This window comes from Uloborus diversus, chromosome 4 (assembly GCF_026930045.1).
Source record: "Uloborus diversus isolate 005 chromosome 4, Udiv.v.3.1, whole genome shotgun sequence".
Taxonomy (NCBI): domain Eukaryota; kingdom Metazoa; phylum Arthropoda; class Arachnida; order Araneae; family Uloboridae; genus Uloborus; species Uloborus diversus.
In genome coordinates this window covers 7,368,079-7,386,128 of record NC_072734.1, presented here as the reverse complement: position 1 = coordinate 7,386,128, position 18,050 = coordinate 7,368,079, and the positions used below count along the sequence as shown (strand labels likewise).

General features: G+C 32.8%; 1 protein-coding gene across 1 annotated transcript in view; it reads right to left on the bottom strand.

Moving 5' to 3' along the window:
* Positions 1–4,903: 4,903 nt before the first annotated feature.
* LOC129219783 (mitochondrial carnitine/acylcarnitine carrier protein-like) overlaps positions 4,904–18,050 on the bottom strand; it is a 60,155-nt gene continuing 47,008 nt past the window's right edge. The window contains exons 6-9 of the mRNA XM_054854083.1: positions 17,321–17,393; positions 14,296–14,405; positions 11,240–11,364; positions 4,904–5,261 (exon numbers count right to left, since the gene is read on the bottom strand). Coding sequence (XP_054710058.1) covers positions 5,199–5,261; positions 11,240–11,364; positions 14,296–14,405; positions 17,321–17,393 — 371 coding nt within the window. The 3' untranslated portion in view covers positions 4,904–5,198. The remainder of the gene's footprint in view (positions 5,262–11,239; positions 11,365–14,295; positions 14,406–17,320; positions 17,394–18,050) is intronic.

Genomic DNA, 18,050 nt, shown 5'->3' with positions numbered 1-18,050 from the left:
GTTTGGTGGCGTTTTCGACAAAACACAACTTAAGCTATCTTTGCTGTTAGCGATATTTAGGAGCTCTTTTTCCAACAAACATTTTTGAAGCCATTTTTGATGACTTTAACGAGGAAATTGTTTGTGATCAAAGTAAAATAAAAAAAAAAAAAAAAACCGCTTTTTATGTATGTTATAGCCAAGTTAAGGGAGAAGGTTTTGTTTGGAACCACTAGAGATCCGGGGAGCGGGAGGGGGGGGGGGAGCTATAAAGAACTCTCCTCCAAAAGTTTTCCAAAATTGAAGGCCTTTAAATGCAACTTTAGGTATCCTTTAGTGCTTTGGTCTTGTCAAGAGGGACCTCTAGAGCGACTAGAATTTATTTTCTAAAGGAAGTGGTTTTTTAGAAGGTAGGCAGCTGTAAGTTAGATGATAAGCAGATACTCGGCATTACCATCTGCACATGTGTCTACAGTAATTTGCAATTTTTTTTTGCATTAAAACGTAGGTAATTCGTTCCTTTAATCATTCATTTAATATCATCTGGTTCCACAAAGGAGCTGTCAATAAAAATCGCATTTTTTCAGCATATTTAATCCCCCTCCCCTTTTGTCACAACCTTACTCCTTCCTCTCCCTTTGTTACACGTCACGCTGCATTACATAAATATTCGAAAAAAATCTTTTATTTTATCCAAAACGAGTGATGACACTTCTTGTTCCCTCCTTCCAAGTTGTCAGAAATTCACAATTTCATGCATCCTCCTCCTCCCTGAAAGCAGGACATCATTTGTGAATGATTCCTAGTTGGTTTTACTGAAAGATTAACCGATGTTTTAAAAATATTTAGCATTTTTATTTTCATGGGACAAAAAGGCTCATAGTCGCCAAATTTTTATCACTGTGTGTTGTGCAATGCAACAACTTGATTATCTCAATTACTGTCGCAGGAACACTACACCAACACATATTGCTAATTCTTAAGTGAGATTATATCCATGTAAGGACTGATATGACCAAACTCTTACCTCCCAGAAGGTAAATTCCAGCTGGGTTAGTTTGTGGCACCTTTTGGAAAATCACCCAAATCTTTTCAGCACTATGAAAGGGAAACATAGAAAGAAGTTTAAACCTTAGAGCAGGAACTAGTAAAGGAAGGGAGCAAGTCCAAACATTGGCTTGGTAAAAGCTCACCCAAAGATCTCAAGTCACGTGACTCAACAACGACGAAAGGTTTGCACGTTCTGCGTGAAACAAGCGAAAGAAATCCGATTTCTTCCAATGCTTTGCTTTAAAAATCTATCACGCAACTTGGGACCTTGGCTTCAAGTCTTCACTTCCTCCATTTTATCTCTTCTCAATGGTATAAACGCTGCGAAAAAAAAACTTTTTGAGATAAGGATCAAAATAACAAAAGAATTTTGCTTAGATCTGAAGTAGTTTTTTTTAAATGAATTTTTGTACCAGAACAAGACTTTACAATACCTTAGAGCAGGAATTAGTAAATGGAGGGAGGAAGTCCAATCATTTGCTTAGCAAAAGCAGAGGCAAATGACCCCAAATCACGTGACTCAACAATGACAAATGTTTGACACATTTTGTGTGAAACTAGTGAAAAAAAACCCCGATTTTGATTTTAACTTACAGTTTTTTTTGCACTAATGAATGTGTATGCAAGTATAAATCCAATGCTTTGCTTTAAAATCTATCAGATGACTCAGGATCTTTGCTTCACAAATGAGTCTTCACTCTCTCCAGTTTATCTCTTCTCTATGTACAATACCCCATATATGGAGGCAAATTTGGTAAAGATTCAGTTTTAACCAGGGCTGCGAGTCGGAGGGAATTTTAGAGCCTTCAACTTACAACTCCTTTACTCCAAAATCAGTCCAACTCTGACTCTGCAAGGATCGGTGGGGAGGGGGGGGGGACTTTAGGGGGAAATGATCCATTCTGACGCTTGAAATTTAAAACCTTTGACTCCAGACTCCTGTACCCTAAAATCGGTCCAACTCGGACTCTTGTGCGGATTCAGACTCCAAAGCCCTGGTTTAACTAAATTTGTCTCAAGAACACACCCACACACAAACAGAGATTCTTTAAATGATTCCTATTTAACATATATGGCCGGTTTAGTTTTTAACTACTGCACTCCAACATTTAACTGTATTAAGACAAAACACATATTTCAAGTTTAAAGAAACAATTTAATTGAACAAAACATGTCATATAAAATCCATTTCAACAATAAATTTTCCAAATTTATTACTTTGATTGCCATAAGAAATATTAGTACAATTTAAATAATGAAAAATTACAGCTGCAGTTAAAAATTTGATGGAAAACTGGCATCAACTCCTTACAACTAATTTTGTGAAAACTTTCGAAGTCTAAGTAATCTATTAATGATAGTTACTATTGGTTCTATCGATGACAGTTATTTATGAATTGCAATTATGAAAACGTCGATGAAATTCCAAACGCATCAGAAAAATATATTACATTATTTATAAATGAAAGATTAAATTCATATGCAATGCAATCTATTACCTCCTGCAGTTAACTATAAAGACACTAAATACCTCGCTTAAGTTTAAGTGCAACCTATATTCATTATACTTCTTTGCACTATGAAACACTATAACCACAATGGAACTTACCCAAAGTTCACTTAACTTTTCATGTCTGAGTATTTTGATTCTGTATTTAGTGTTAGTAGTGTTAAGGAAACACATTTTATTTAATGATCCATGGATTTAATATACAGGGTGTTCCATTTTAACCTGCAAGGCCTTTATTTTCCCAACCGTTAGTCTTAGCTGCATACTTCCAATTGCAAAAATGTTCAAAATCAGATGCAGAGTTAAGGTATTGAAAGTTTGAAGCAAAAATAAAAATGAGTCAAAAAATACGAAATTTAACTTTTTATACAGGCCCTAGGTACTTTAACTAATATCTAGAGAAATAATCTCCGTTGAAAGATAATATAACACAAAAAACTTGACACTTGTGTGACCAGAACTCAAGGAGATATTCCAGTTTAAAGTGTTAAGGGACCATATAGAAGATGAGATTGAAACTTATCGCTCTTTCAGAAGAATGACAGGTCGTCAAAGTAAGAAAAACAATGTATTTATATTTTTCATTGCTATTCAAAAACAAATGCAAACGTTATGCGGCGATACACAAAAACAGAAATACTCGCACACAAAAACCTTGAATAATTTGAAAACTCACCCTCTATGCACACATGTTATTTTAAACACTTGTTAATCACTATATTTTCCCTCAAAAGGTGTTATTGATGGGGAGAGAAAAGTGATGTAATCCACAAAACACTGCGTTCCATATCTCGGTGAATATTGGTCGTACTAATTTCAAACTTTTTGTGTTGGAATTATTTTTCAATGGAGAATATTTCCCTAAATATAAGTTAGGGGACCTGGGGCCCGTATAAAAAGTTAATTTTTGCATTTTTGACGCATTTTTATTTTTACTTCAAACTTTCAATATCTTAACCCTGCATCTGATTTTGAACATTTTTGCAATTGGAAGTGTGCATCTAGGACTAACGGTTGCGAAAATAAAGGTCTTGCAGGTTAAAACGGAACACCCTGTATAAGATGAACATACGTAGGGCTTATAACAGCCTCACAACTGTGTTAAAACTTTTGAGAAAAGTGCTACATAAAAAGAGAATCAGTTTTTAACCCATTCTTTGATGAGGAGATATGGGGCTTAATATCGGAAAGATATGATTAAAAAGAAATTATGTACCAAATGAATCGTTCATCATTTCTTTACAACATTTCTCAGTTAAACACATTCAAAATACCTCTTTTTTTACACAAAGAGTTTTCAAGCCGAAAAAATGCATGTGTTAATGGATGCCACAGAACTGATTTTTTTTTTTTTTTCAGCTACAGTAACCTTAGTGAGTTAATATTCAGTGACATCATGCAAATACTGTTCGTTCTTTGAGCGACACAGATAAATCTTAAGATATTGCACATAAAAAGAAAATCACACATAAAATGCAAGAAACGTTTAAATGTATAATTATGAAATTTAAATTATTAAAATCCACATTGCATAAAGACCAACATTATTATTTTAGCTCTAAATTGAGATGGACATATTGTATTTTGAGTAGGCGTGGAAAAGACGAGCTTACAAGTTTTTCTGATACCAAAAATAAAATGTAAGAATGGTTGAAAATAATGTTTAATTAAAAACTATTGATGTCAAATTGGCCGAATCACATAGTTTATAGAATGAAAAAATTGAAAAAAGTAAATATTTATTAAATTTATTTTATAGGATATACTGTTAATACTAAAACAGAGAACAATCACGAAAACTTCGAAAACATATGAAAAATGAGTTATTGTGAAGAAATAAGGAAGAAATTGAAATTATGAAATAAAACAAATTCTCTGAAGAAAGAAAGATGGATTTTGTCACTACTCACTACTGAAGCAATATGGAGGGGGGGGGGGGGGGGGGTTGAGAGAAAAACATAGTTAGTGAGAAAAATTTATATTATAGTCACAAAAATAACAGGACATGCATAACAATGTTCATTCAAAACGTATTTGAAGGGAAAATAAAATAAATAATAAAATATTAATTTGAGCTCATAAATAAAGAATTTTAGTTCTTAAAAGAATAACAATTACTGCAAAAATACAAATCATGGAAAACCTGAGAATTAAACATGGTATTAAAAGGGCCATTCCACGGAAAACAGCCATTTTGTCCTGCATGTGATACGTCATATATGCCATTAAAAACAATAGTTAAAAATATTAATGAACAAATTTATTCTGCTTAACAAATTAAAAATTTATGTGTGATATCTTGAACAAAAAACTTAGTCTGGTACCCTTTAAAATTATTACTTTTTAAGTGAAATATATGAACCGTCACATGCGGGATAAGCGGTTGACTTTTTCGTGGAATGGCCCAAAACCAATACCTTGCGTAAAAAGCTACACAGTGTATTTCAATGAAATTAAATAATACATTTCAGATTTAACATAATTTATCCTATTTCTTATCATATCATTATTAAAACAAGTCATTAAAATCTTATAAAATGTTTAAACTAAATAAGTGCAAAAATATATACATTTCTATATTTTTGTAAAGAAGGCACTATGCACAATGTTTGCACTTAAGAAGCATCACCATTTATTTATCTCTAATCTTGGGGTTACGTTAAAGATTAGGAGCGGTCCAATTCAGAAACTTCATTGTGACTTCATATCCCATGAAGCAAGCCTATGAAAAAAAAATATTCAGGATTTTAGGAAAAATACAAATAAAATTAAAAAAGCAACACGTAACTTGAAATCTACAAGTTAGACATCTGTAACATTCAATCTACAACCATTTACATGCAATATACCAACATCTCATCAGTATGGAATACTCTATAACCGAGATGGAGGCAGATGTCGTCTCATCAAAGCTGAGATCACTTTCAATCTGGTGACTAAAATGGATTTAATGCTCCAGCAAGAGTCCGCAAGTAATGGTGCCATTCAATTCGTGAAATAAAGGCAAACTCTTAGGATATAAGCAGTAATTTACTACCCTTAAACCAGGGCTAAGGCAGAACTACATGCAATGTACGGACAGTATGGCCATGACATCTAGAGACTGCAGTTTCGTCATTGTTATGGACTCATCAGTCTGAAATATTCAATAACCAAGCTGGAGGCAGATGCTCTCATATTGAAGCTGAAATTATCTTCAATTTAGAGCTCCAGCAAGAACTCCCCTTAGTCCTGGATTAAGGGCGGTAACTTATTGATACCATTCGGTTGAGATAATTTTTTAGGAAAGAACAAAGCCAGAATATGAATTTCAATCGAGTGATGAGGATGTCAAAAAGTGATGAATGCAGTTCTTTAGTCAATAAACATCTGGTCATACTTTCTAATACATTTGATATTTTTATACAGAAAATTAGGTTTTAATTATAATGATTCCATTGTACAGTCCCCTTTACCATTGCCGATGCTTGGTAAACAACAAAAATCAACCATTTTATATAAATGGTGCTAGCAAAGTTGTAAAGCAGCGAAGAAAACTTGTTTCTTCACTGCCTGATTTTAGCAACCCTGATTTTCCTTAATCCCAATTGTTTTTGAAGTAGATTCACTCCAAAACGAATTCCAACAATAATAGGTATACTAGGTATACTAGATTGTATTTGTAGTTGTACTATTCGAAATCCGCAATCTTCTCATAAATAAATTGTCCTGACAAATAATAGTGGTTTTTCCTTCAGTAAGAAAGTTAAGGTAGTGTTAGAACATTATAATACGAAAAAGGACAAAACATCTAAGATAAATAACTGAGAAAATATGTAGATTTTAATACTTATGTAGTTTTAAGAGTATTAGTGCAAAAATGCCTATGCAAGAGATAATTAGAAACATCAATATCCTATTAACTTTGTCTTATTTTCCTTTCTTAGTGTTAAACTCTCATCATACCTTTCTGAAGTTATGATGTTTTTAAAGTTTTCACGACAAGGGGCTGTCCACAAATATCAAACTTTTTTTCACGATATTTGACCCCTCTGTCACAAAATGTCACACTTTACCCCCCCCCCCCCCCCCCCCCCCATTGTCACACACGTTATATTTCACTAACACATTCTTGTAAAAAGGTCTGATGTCACACCAACGCAATACCAATATACCAAATGCCGGTATTTCGAGCAATTTTGCAATTTGGAAATACCAGTATTTACTGAAGCAAAATGCCAGTATATTTGGTATTAGCTGAAAATAATAAATAAGCTTCAATTGAAGAATTTTTAGTTTAACTTATTAAATATCAACTTATATTTTAAACTAGCTGACCCAGCCACACGTGTTGCTGTGGCTAAGGTTTTTGTTGTATTTCATTGTATTAAATTATTAAAAGGGGTAACGGTAGGAGAACACCAGTCATGGGGACCGTTTTTTTTTTCTTTTTTTACATAGATGCTAGTTGTGAAAGAACATGGTTGTTGATATTCATTGCCTTTCCCTCTGTGACATAAGTGATAGACATCGGTAAACGATATTTGTCCGCGTTCTCATTCCTAATGTAATGTAATATAAAATTTACTTTATTCAAATTAGATTAACTTCTCAACTCTTTCGGCACATGTAAAGTTTCAGTTTTAGGTTGGCATCCTTTGATGCCCAATCATATGCAAATGAGGCAAGTATAAATAGTGAACGATTCCAATCGTTCTCTCTTCTTTTGTGTTCGTCAGCCTCTTGTGAGTTAGGTCCGATAGGTGTTGGGGAGTTGCGAACTCCGCCTCCACTTATGGCCAGGGTTTATTCTTATGAACTTATTTTTGTTAGTTTATTTATTTTAGTTACTATGAACCAATAAATTTTTGGTAAGATTTTAACAAGTTTCCAATGTTCATTTCTTCACATTAACATTTGATTCTGCACCTTCCACTGTGTGATATTATCTCTGCTTGTATAAGCATGTAACATTGTTGACTGACTTACGAAATTTAGCCCTTCGGCTTTTCGTTTAAACATCGTAAGTTATCAATAAGTCGCTGTAGACGCTCAGTGCCTGTTTGCGAGGTTCTAGCATTTGTTCGGCAAGTGTCAAGGATCGTTTCCTCGCGCGAGCTGGTGAGGTTCTGTCATTCTTATCAGCAAGACGTCGCGAACAGTCAATGTTCGATTCTCTAGCTTTCGACTGTAAAGCATACTGCCTCAGACTTGCAAAGGCGATTGACATTTTCTTCTGAGGATTCTCTAAGACGACGTATTTTGGCTCTCCTCGCCGTGGACGTATGCTTCGTAAGTTGAGATCTTCCTCTTTTAGGCTTTGTTACCGCATCAAAAAACGTTTGTAAGACAATGTATTTTGGCTCTCCTCGCCATGGACAAATATTTCATAAGCTGAGATCTTCCTCTTTTACGCAGTTACAAAATAAACACAAATTTACAAAATAAACACAAATGTTGCCAAATTGCAAAAAAAAAAAAAAACTAGGCTAAAAATAAAAGTAGTTATTAATCTCTGGTTTAAAAAAACCTTTAATGTATTGTTCTTCAGAAAAATAAATACAATTATTGCCAAACAACTATTTAAAATTAAAACAAATTACAAAATTAAACCCATGAAAAAGTGCAAAATAAAGGTTTTTCAAAATTTCATAAAAAAAATACAAAAATCGCTCTATCTGAAAAATTGTTTTTTTTTCATCATAGTTAAAACAAAATTTCCTACAATTTAGTATAAAATTTTTTTATCTGGCTCAATTGGTTCGGGGTCTGTTGGGTAAAAAGCACTAAAAATCACATAAAACATAAAATCACTTTTTTAAACTAATTGTTTTTGAAATAAATTACACCCTATTATAATTCTTGATAATGTAGCTCTCTAATGGTGAAAAAATGGTTAAAATCGGTCCAGTAATTTTAGAGCCTACACAATACAAACACACAAACAAATCTTTTTTTCTTTATAATAGTAGTATAGATGTACATTTCTTTTTCCCATGCTACAGAACCAAAATCAATCAAATTGATGTAAAAATTTGGCTTCAAAAGCACTAACTAGTATAATATCATTAAACAAAAAGTAGCGGAAAGATTGCAAAATGATACTTTCATTACTAGATGGTGAGATTAATCGCATTTTTGTGCGTTTTTTTTTTCCCTTTTCTATTTTCCTGATCACTCATTTTCCCTTTTGTGAAAGCTAATTTCGAGTGTAATTTTAAATGTATTTGCTCCATTAGTAATTTATTCCAACCATCAATTGCAGTAATACCTTATGATATTTTCTTTAAATATTTGTCTCAACTGTACTGAATTTCGGCAAAAAAACTTGTTCTTGTTAATAATGGTAATTTATGTAATAATGGTAATTTAAATAACTAATGGTATTTTTTTTTTGTCACTGGTATTGGTTTGTTATCATATCTCGATTTATACTTGGCAAGATAATATTTAGGAATTATATAGTGCTTTGAAAGCTTTCATAGATGATACGCATAATCATTTAACACATATTTTCAGATATTTACATAATTATAAATTGTAAAGAATTTTGAAAAGAACGCGAAAACAAATAAGAGGAAATAATTTCTAAGATCAAATTTCGTCAAGTTTATCGTAAATTTCAAAACAAAGATCTAATAATAAAAATTAAGCGCAAAACTCTCCTGCTCAAGAGAAAATTATTTTAATATTGGAAAAGCATCGTCTCTCGGAAAAAACCCAAAAAACAACTAGCTATAAATAAAAAACCACACAGACATAAAAGGATTTTTTCAAAAATAACACGCAAGAGACAGTCTTATTTGAAGATGACGCACTTGTTAACAGTACCACCGACCTGCGTGAATTTGGAAAGAGAATTCAACTGTTGTAAGGTTGAGCAGTAAATGAGTTCCAGGCTTAGAGACAATTCAGAAGAAGCATTATTTGTTTTACTCTTATTGTATTTTGTCATGACATTTGTTCCTTCTTTTTATATTTGTTCACAATATGTTTTCATAAATAATACAATTTTTGTGCAAAATTATGAAATATGGCAACAAAGCAATATCCTTTTAAGCATTTTTTGAGAAATTTCAAATACCGGTATTAATACCGTTATTCCGGTATCATGTTTTAAAAATACTGAATACTAGTATTGAATTTTTGCTCCGGTATTGCAATCGCTACACACAAAATCACTATTTCACAATATCCCTTTCCTTTCAAAACGTGACATCATTTGTAAACAGCTTCCAAGCCAGGTTGGCAAAGTTTTGGACACTTCGGTAAAAACTACATTAAATACCATGGTTTTTACTGTCCTATCAAAAACTCAGAGGTCCAAAACTACATTTTTAGAGAAACTATTTTGTAAGAAAGTATCAAAAACAGAACAAAAGTTGTTAAAGTTATGTTTTATGCTGAATATTTATTCAATGGGAACGCTCAAGTATAAATATACAGCATAACTTGGATTTAATGATACCCAAATTAATGATTTCCTCAATATATGTAAAGATTTGACCGCATTGAATGTCCATGCTACTTGATTTAACGGTACCCTTGATTTAACAATAATGTTTTCCAGTCCATTGACAATCGTTAAATCGAGCTTATACTGTATTTTAATATACAATAAATGACGATTTTTTGTAGTTACAGAATGTATTAGATTAAAAATATGCATTAAAAAAAAAAGAAAAAAGAAATTGCTCTCAAGTTTTAAAATAAATGTGCATATATTTAATCATCAATAATTGGACTTTAATTTACGATTAAAAAAGAATTTTCCTAAAAACATCATGTAAAACTTATATGCAAAAATAATATTACACATTTAATAACATTCCTTTGTGTTATAAATGGAACTGAAATTCCTTGTCTTGGTAGTGGTGTGAATTTTCTTTCATAACTCTACCAACTGTTACAAAAGGTTTATGTAATAGAGTTATTGGCAATTTTTTTAAGTCAAATATTTTTTAAATGAACATTTTGGAGAAAATTATCAAATACTCTTTAATTAAAACTTGTTAATATTTATGCATTACAAATTTTGCAGTAAATATGAATCAATTTGATTACACTTCTTTAGCTTTAGCATACTTTTGGACGGTTTAAGATACTTTCTGACACTTTTAGACAGTAAAAATTACTTGTCCCTCCTAAATCAGTTTTGGACAGTCCAAAAACCCAACCCTGCCTCAAGACATGCATACTTCCCAACTCTACTGGTTTTTCTGGGATTTGCCTAGTATTTGCGCACTTCTCCGAACTTCCTGATTTTTCTGAAACACATCCAGGTCTTATGAACCTCAGAAAAATTACTCTATTTAGGGAATTTTGAAATGTTGAAAACCCCTGAATTATTATATTTGGCAAAATTGTCTCTCTCTTTTTATCCACAATCCTTATTTTTATTAATTTAACTGTTGTTCTTTTGTTTCAAGTTTCAAATAACTTTCCTTGATTTACATGACATAAAGAGCTTGCATATGATTGTACTTTGGTAGATAGCAAAAAATTCTTATTTTCCCCAAAATAACAATGAATGATTTTGTTATCGTGGTTCACCATAAACATCCACTGGATTTCGTTCTTGGAATGTTAGGAGGTATGCATGTTTAAAAATTTAGATGCAATGGGCACTAAAATACGCAAATAAACCATGCAATTCAAAATGTTGCTTGAAAATTTAAAGATTGTGATGACAACATAAAATATATCAATAGATATACTCACAGCATTTGCAGGAAAAGCTCTTAGCATCACAGGTGTAGCCCCCTTGTACAGTGCTCTTATACCTTCTTCTTTCATAGTGTGCTTAAATACATCTCTAATGCCGTTCGGGTAAGTGCCTTCAGGCGCTGTTAAAAAAATAAAATATATATATATATATAATGATTAATAATAAACAAGTTGAATACTATTCTGCAAAATGTTGAAAAATTTTCGTGTTTCACTTTTTTTTTTTTTTTTTTTGAGCAATCGCGATTGCTTATTGCTTTCATTTGACTGTTTTTGGCGTGCTATCGTTTTATTTTCCCACCAGCACCCTCCGCAGCATCGCCGTCGACCGGCTCCTCACGATGCTGCTCCTCTAGCGAAAGCCGTCTCCAGGTTGCATCCATGTCCTACACACACAGGCATACATACACACGCCTACACACACACACACACACACAAACACATACACGAATACACCTACACACATACACCTACACATACACCTACACATACACAAACACACACACAAGCACATACACACACGCATACATACAGACACCTACACAAACACATACATATACACAACTACCCACACATTCATGCCTGCACACAGACACAAACACATATGCCTACACACACACATACACACACACAAACACATACACGAATACACCTACACACATACACCTACACATACACAAACACACAAGCACATACACACACGCATACATACAGACACCTACACAAACATACATATACACAACTACCCATACATTCATGCCTGCACACAGACACAAACACATATGCCTACACACACATACATATACCCCGCCCCCACGCACACAAATACTCACTCATACACACAACTACCAACACTCATGCCTACACACAGACACAAACACACATACCTACACACAAACACACAGGCCTACATACACACACACACTCGTGATTGCGAAAAACATAATTTGAATTCAAGATGTCGAAATTCAAATTAATGTCTTTCTTTTTTTTTTTTTTTTTTTTTTTTGCATTTTTGTCATCTATTGCACTTCAGCTTTATTGTACAAACTTGCTTATTTGGTTTCACTGCAAAAAAATGCGCTGCCCCAAAAATTATCACCCACTGAGTTAAAGCAAATTTCATTTGATAGTGAGAATTAGTTGTTAGAAGATACAAGAAAGCCGGGTACTCCAATCAACTCAAATCATGGTAAGATTAGTATGAGAGTTTAAAACTACATCCCTTTAACTTTTTTTTTTTAAATCCTAAGTAAGTACTCACACAGTTGAAGCAAAAACATATATTAATGTAACTCTGAACAAATATAATAAGGCTAAAATTGCTCAACGCATAATATCTCAGTGGATGGCACAGGCTGATTAAAAAGGATGGCAATGTCGATGGAGACTTTTCACACATCAAGTTAAAGAATGACTTTGATGTCAAATTAAAGATGAGTTGAATAACTTGTAATAAATTAATTCCATGAGTTCAATGAATTTTTCTCAACAAATCAAATTTATCAGTGAAACTGATTCGAAATGAACACATTTGTTTATCCTTTTACTTAGAACAAACTAATAAAAGCTAATCGAGAAGAAAATAGTAATTAATAAATATAAGAGATGCTTTTTTTAACCGTAAGTCCACATTTCAGCTGATTTATAAGAGGGGACATGAATCAGTTATTTAAATTTATTGAAATGAAAGATGTTACAGGGCTGAAGTTTAACACTGAAAACAGGACAAGGGGTCATTGTTTTAAACTATTTAAATCTCAGGCTAACTTGAAAATTAGGAAAAACTACTACTTTAGTAGGGTTGTGGGCACTTGGAATAGCTTACCAGAAGAGGCGGTAATGAGCAAGGAGGTGGATAGCTTTAAGAGGGTCATTGATCTTCATTGGGGACTAATTAATTGACTAGGACCAGCCCAGCTGGGCCCAGAGCCTGTTGCTGGTCGTCATATTTGTATTATTGAATTACATTTATTTTAAAATGATAATATAATACTATTATGTTAAGCAGCAAATTATGTCATTCTACACAAACAGAAAGTAACCATAGAGTGCAGCTACAGGCACATTGTTATCAAAATAACACTGTTTCCATGCATTGTATGAACTTGCCAGTGTGTTTATAAAATATCCCAACAAATACTGCCATGTATGAGTTGTAGCATTCACAACAATAAAAAAAATCTCCCTTTGCAAGCCATCTTCTTCAAATTTGAACTAGACATTACATTAAACTGCAATCTCAGAACTCAACTGAAGAACTCAGTTAATTTTAATTTTAGCACTAGGCAGGGGGTGCCACAGGGGGGGGGGATTACAGCGCAAGTTGCGCCATCAGCATTTATGGGGGGGGAGGATTTTTTTAATTTTTTTACATTAAACTGATTTATTTTTAATTTGAATAATTTATTTTATTTATTCTGTTTATATTCAATTCAATTTATTTATTTAGTTTGTATGTGTGTGTATGTGGTATGTCATAGGGGCAGAGCACAGAACTTTTCTAATAAAATTATAATTTTAATAATACTTAAACGCAAAAAAAAAATAATAAAAAAAATAAATAAATAAATAAAAATATTTAAAAAAATAAATATTAAAAAAAAACTAAAAAATTAAAAAAAAGGGTTGAGAAAATGGGGGGGGGGATTTGAGCCATTGAACTTCGGGGGGGGGGGATGAGCACCCCTGGCACTAGGAGCATTTAAAAATTTTGGATTCAGAAAATATTTGCTCTAACATAACAGCTATTTCAATGCTTTTTTTTTTATAGAACCAAACCTTCCGCATACTTGAAACTTCCTGAAAGTGCTTAAGTTCAACATATGACATCATCATTTGTCAAAGAATTGCCCATGATCTGTGCCTTTTCCCTAGGTCAGGCTCTAGTTTGGCCTAAAGGATAATTCAGGGCTGATTGTATCCAGATTTACAGAAGTTCTACTCAAGCAATTTTTGTCAAAACTACTTATTGCATAACTTTGGAGCATTACTGCATGTGTAAAAAGTGTGAGGTGTACAGAAATATAGTCACGCATAAAAGGACATACCTGTCTGTAAACGAGATTTCAAAACATCTGCTGGTATAGCAACACTCCAGTTGAAAATACCAGCCATTCCACCAGCAAAAAGAGTTCTCCATACACTGATTTCACTTCGACTGAAAAATAAAATTTTAAAAAGTTACATCAGATTTTTTTTTAAATTGAAAATAACTCACAATTGCATATTTAACATTATTTAAACAGTAAATATAATAATGGCGCTTGTTGTACAGAAAAATGAAAGCATACCATAACCCATAAGAAAATCAACCTTTTAATAATCAAGTTGAAGTACCTACACATTTTAATTAAATTATAAATGAATTTTCCTTTTTATGCCAATTTTGAAGCAAGTGATAGGATTGGAGAACTTATTTCAGTTTTAAAATATTTATCTTAATCCTTATTGAGAGCCTGGCTGCCCTAATTTAGTTGTATAGAACCAACTTTAAGTAAAAGAGGTGAAACAAGAAATCAAGCCATAAATATTTAAATAAAATGTAGGTGGTTGAATTAATGGTATTGTTGCACTTGTGGAGTTATTTAATGCAAGGTAGACACACCATCAGTGACCAGTAATTCAATAGTGGTCACTTCAAGGTTTAAATTTGTAAAAAAAAAAAAAAACAAGCTGATGTGTGCATCACATAACTTCCTTTTTACACCAATTTAAAGTTATTTCCCCATTATTGGCAATTTTAATGTGATTCAATAGTTAACTCTTTAAATATCTCCAACAGTGGCCAAATTGCAACCAGATTAAAAAAAAAAAAAAAACGCCAAATTTGTCACCAAGTTGGCGACAAAACTTGGCGACCAAAAGACTGGCGATATATCGCCAAGTGTTCGCCAAATTGTAACACCACTTGTGTTTACATCAAAATTAACAATGATTTTCCCCCAAATAGGGGCAAAAGACCCCCTTAAAAACACCTGAATGCAACCAAAAGGGGAGGTGCACAACTAGACCCCAGTAGGAGTCTAGGTACCAAATTTCTATTTTTTAGGACATACCGTTCTTGAGTTATGCGACATACATCCACACTTACGTACATACAGACGTCACGAGAAAACTCTTTGTAACTAACTCGTGAATCGTCAAAATGGATATTTTGCGTGTTTATACGTTCTTAGGCACTTATCTACGTGTGGTCGAGTCGAAAAAACATCAACATTTATTCGGGGGTGAGCAAAATAAAAATTAAAGTCGATTTTTGAGTGAAATTTTTTTTGCGAATACAACACTTCCTTTTTTGTAAAAGGAAGTAAAAAAGGTTCCAGGTCTCCCAATGGATTCACAAGTGCATCAAATGTACAGGAAGTAATGCCTCCTGCACATTTAAACCCACTGGGAAACGTGGAATCCTTTTTTTTAACCCTTGAAGTGGGCACTACTGATACTGAAGCACTATCAAGCACCGGCCACTACTGGTGTGTTTACCTTATGTATTTCACAAGACTATTCACACTGTTGGACCCCCCACGCTAGTCAAAATGTAAGTAGGAAATTGGTTTTACTTTCAGAATTCACTGAAGGTTCAAGGATATTTTCAAACATCTTGAGGAACAAGTAAAGCAAAAATTGCTTGATGAAAATTACAAGCAAAGCAGATGTATATGTGCACAGATCTAGAGGGGTTTGTCATGACCTCCACCATCACCTGTTAAGGGACCAAATGTGGCCTAAAACTATATTTTGGGCGTTTTCATTTTAAAATCTTTGAACCAGACTCCTCATTTTTGCTCGAATACTGCGCTTAGACTTCCTATCTTTCCAATAATGACCCCTCTAAAACCAAGAGCTGAATCCACAATTGGATGTATGAGAAGGTAGATGACCCTTTGGAGAATCTTGAATCAAAAAACCAAAACAGAATCGGAACATTTCACAACGTTATAAATGCAGTGGAGTCAAGTTTGGCAAAGAGATCTTCAGTTTGTAACGATTGAAGTTTTTTTCTTCATACATCGAAGCTACTACAAAATAGATTCAACAAGAAAGATTGTTTTATGTCAAGCAATTATGAAGATCTTAACAGAAATTTTGTAATGTGAACTCAAGCATTTCCACCAATATGTTAGAAATAGTCAAGTGCAAGGTTCAACAGAGAAAACACATCAAAAAACTTCTTTGGTAGACTTGAAATTTCAAATTTTTAGCTAGTTGCCAGTGGCGGGTCAATACTTCTAGTTTAGTAGTCACTTTTCTTATCATTAGCAGTCACTTTATCAAAAATTATTATTTATTTATTTATTTATTTATTATTATTATTTTTTTTTTTTGTGAAAACAAAAAGGCAAGCAGGGGAAGAAAATATTGGTAAAGTAGTGTGAATGTACTGCAATTTATTTTAGTCACTACTCCCCCCCCCCCCCAAGTTTACACACCCTCAAGTTTGTATTTGCTAGTTCATGAGAGAGGTGGGGTTAGACAATGGAATAAATGATAGTTTTTCTTATACATTAGCGATAAGAAGTACTGTGTGAGCAATTGGAATTGCTTTTACTTTACTGAGTGCAAAAAAAAAAAAAAAAATGATTTGTTTCAAAAAAAAAAAAAAAGTTTTTAAAAAGTGATCCGTTGGTTATTTTATTTACTTGCCACAGTAAGATGCTTAGTTAACAGGTGGCAACTGGCCTTTAGGTAATTTTAGCAATATTTAAAAAAAATTCCTGCTTTCAATCCATTGATAGAACAGTCTTTCTGTTTCCTTAAAAGAATTAAGAATTGTTTTTAATGCTTTGGAACAGAGTAAACTTAAAAATCAATCATATTATCAATTGAAAGTGATGTAACCAATCGTGACTTTACTGACATAATTAATAATTTTGCTGCAAGAAAGTTTGAAAATAAAGTGTTCAAATAAACATAGTAACCATCTGTGTGTAAGATTTACCTTGTTAAATATCAATAAATGTATACATTAACTAAATATTCTGTATAAAAAGACTGTACGTTTGGTGTAAAAAAAGGGCAAATTTCAATATTTGAGAAGTCCACAAACATTCCTTCTCTTATCAAAATACTTACTCTTTTCCAGCTGGCGTTAACACCCTCTGTAACCATTCATACGACATGAAATACATTCCACTGGCAGGTACATCTGAAAAAATACATAAATTATGAAATTCTCAAGAAATTTAGAAGCTCAAAAAATTTAGGGGACATTACCTAAACAAGGTTGAGGTAAGATAAATTCAGTGAAATTTCATCCAAGATAAAATGAACCAGTAGAAGATTTATTTATATTTATTTTATTATATTATATTTATTTTTCAACATAACTGCAGTGATAAGCAATATTTCAAGAGGATACAGTAGAACCTCCATTAAGGGACACCTCCGAACAAGGGACACCTCTATTTAAGGGACATTTTTTTTGGTCCCAGTTCCTTTGAATAGGAACTTCCTTGTATTTACCTCTAATTAAGGGACACTCTGCTTAAGGGACTTTCACAGGAAAAAAAAAACAAAAACAAAAAACAAGAAATAATGCATAAGCACATAAGAAATAGTGAATTTACTGGAATTCAAGTTTCAATTTTCCTCTAAAAATTAATTGAGGCACGTTTTACATAAACATATGTGAAGGAAACAATTAATGTATTGTAAAAAAATAGCTTAAGACAATGTCCCCTTATCCTGCTTTCTGTAAAAAAATATTAAACCCACTAACAACTGAATATTTCTTTCATTTTGATAAATTTATACAACTGAATGATGTTTCCTGTGGCTCTCTTTTGCTCCAGGCTATACATAT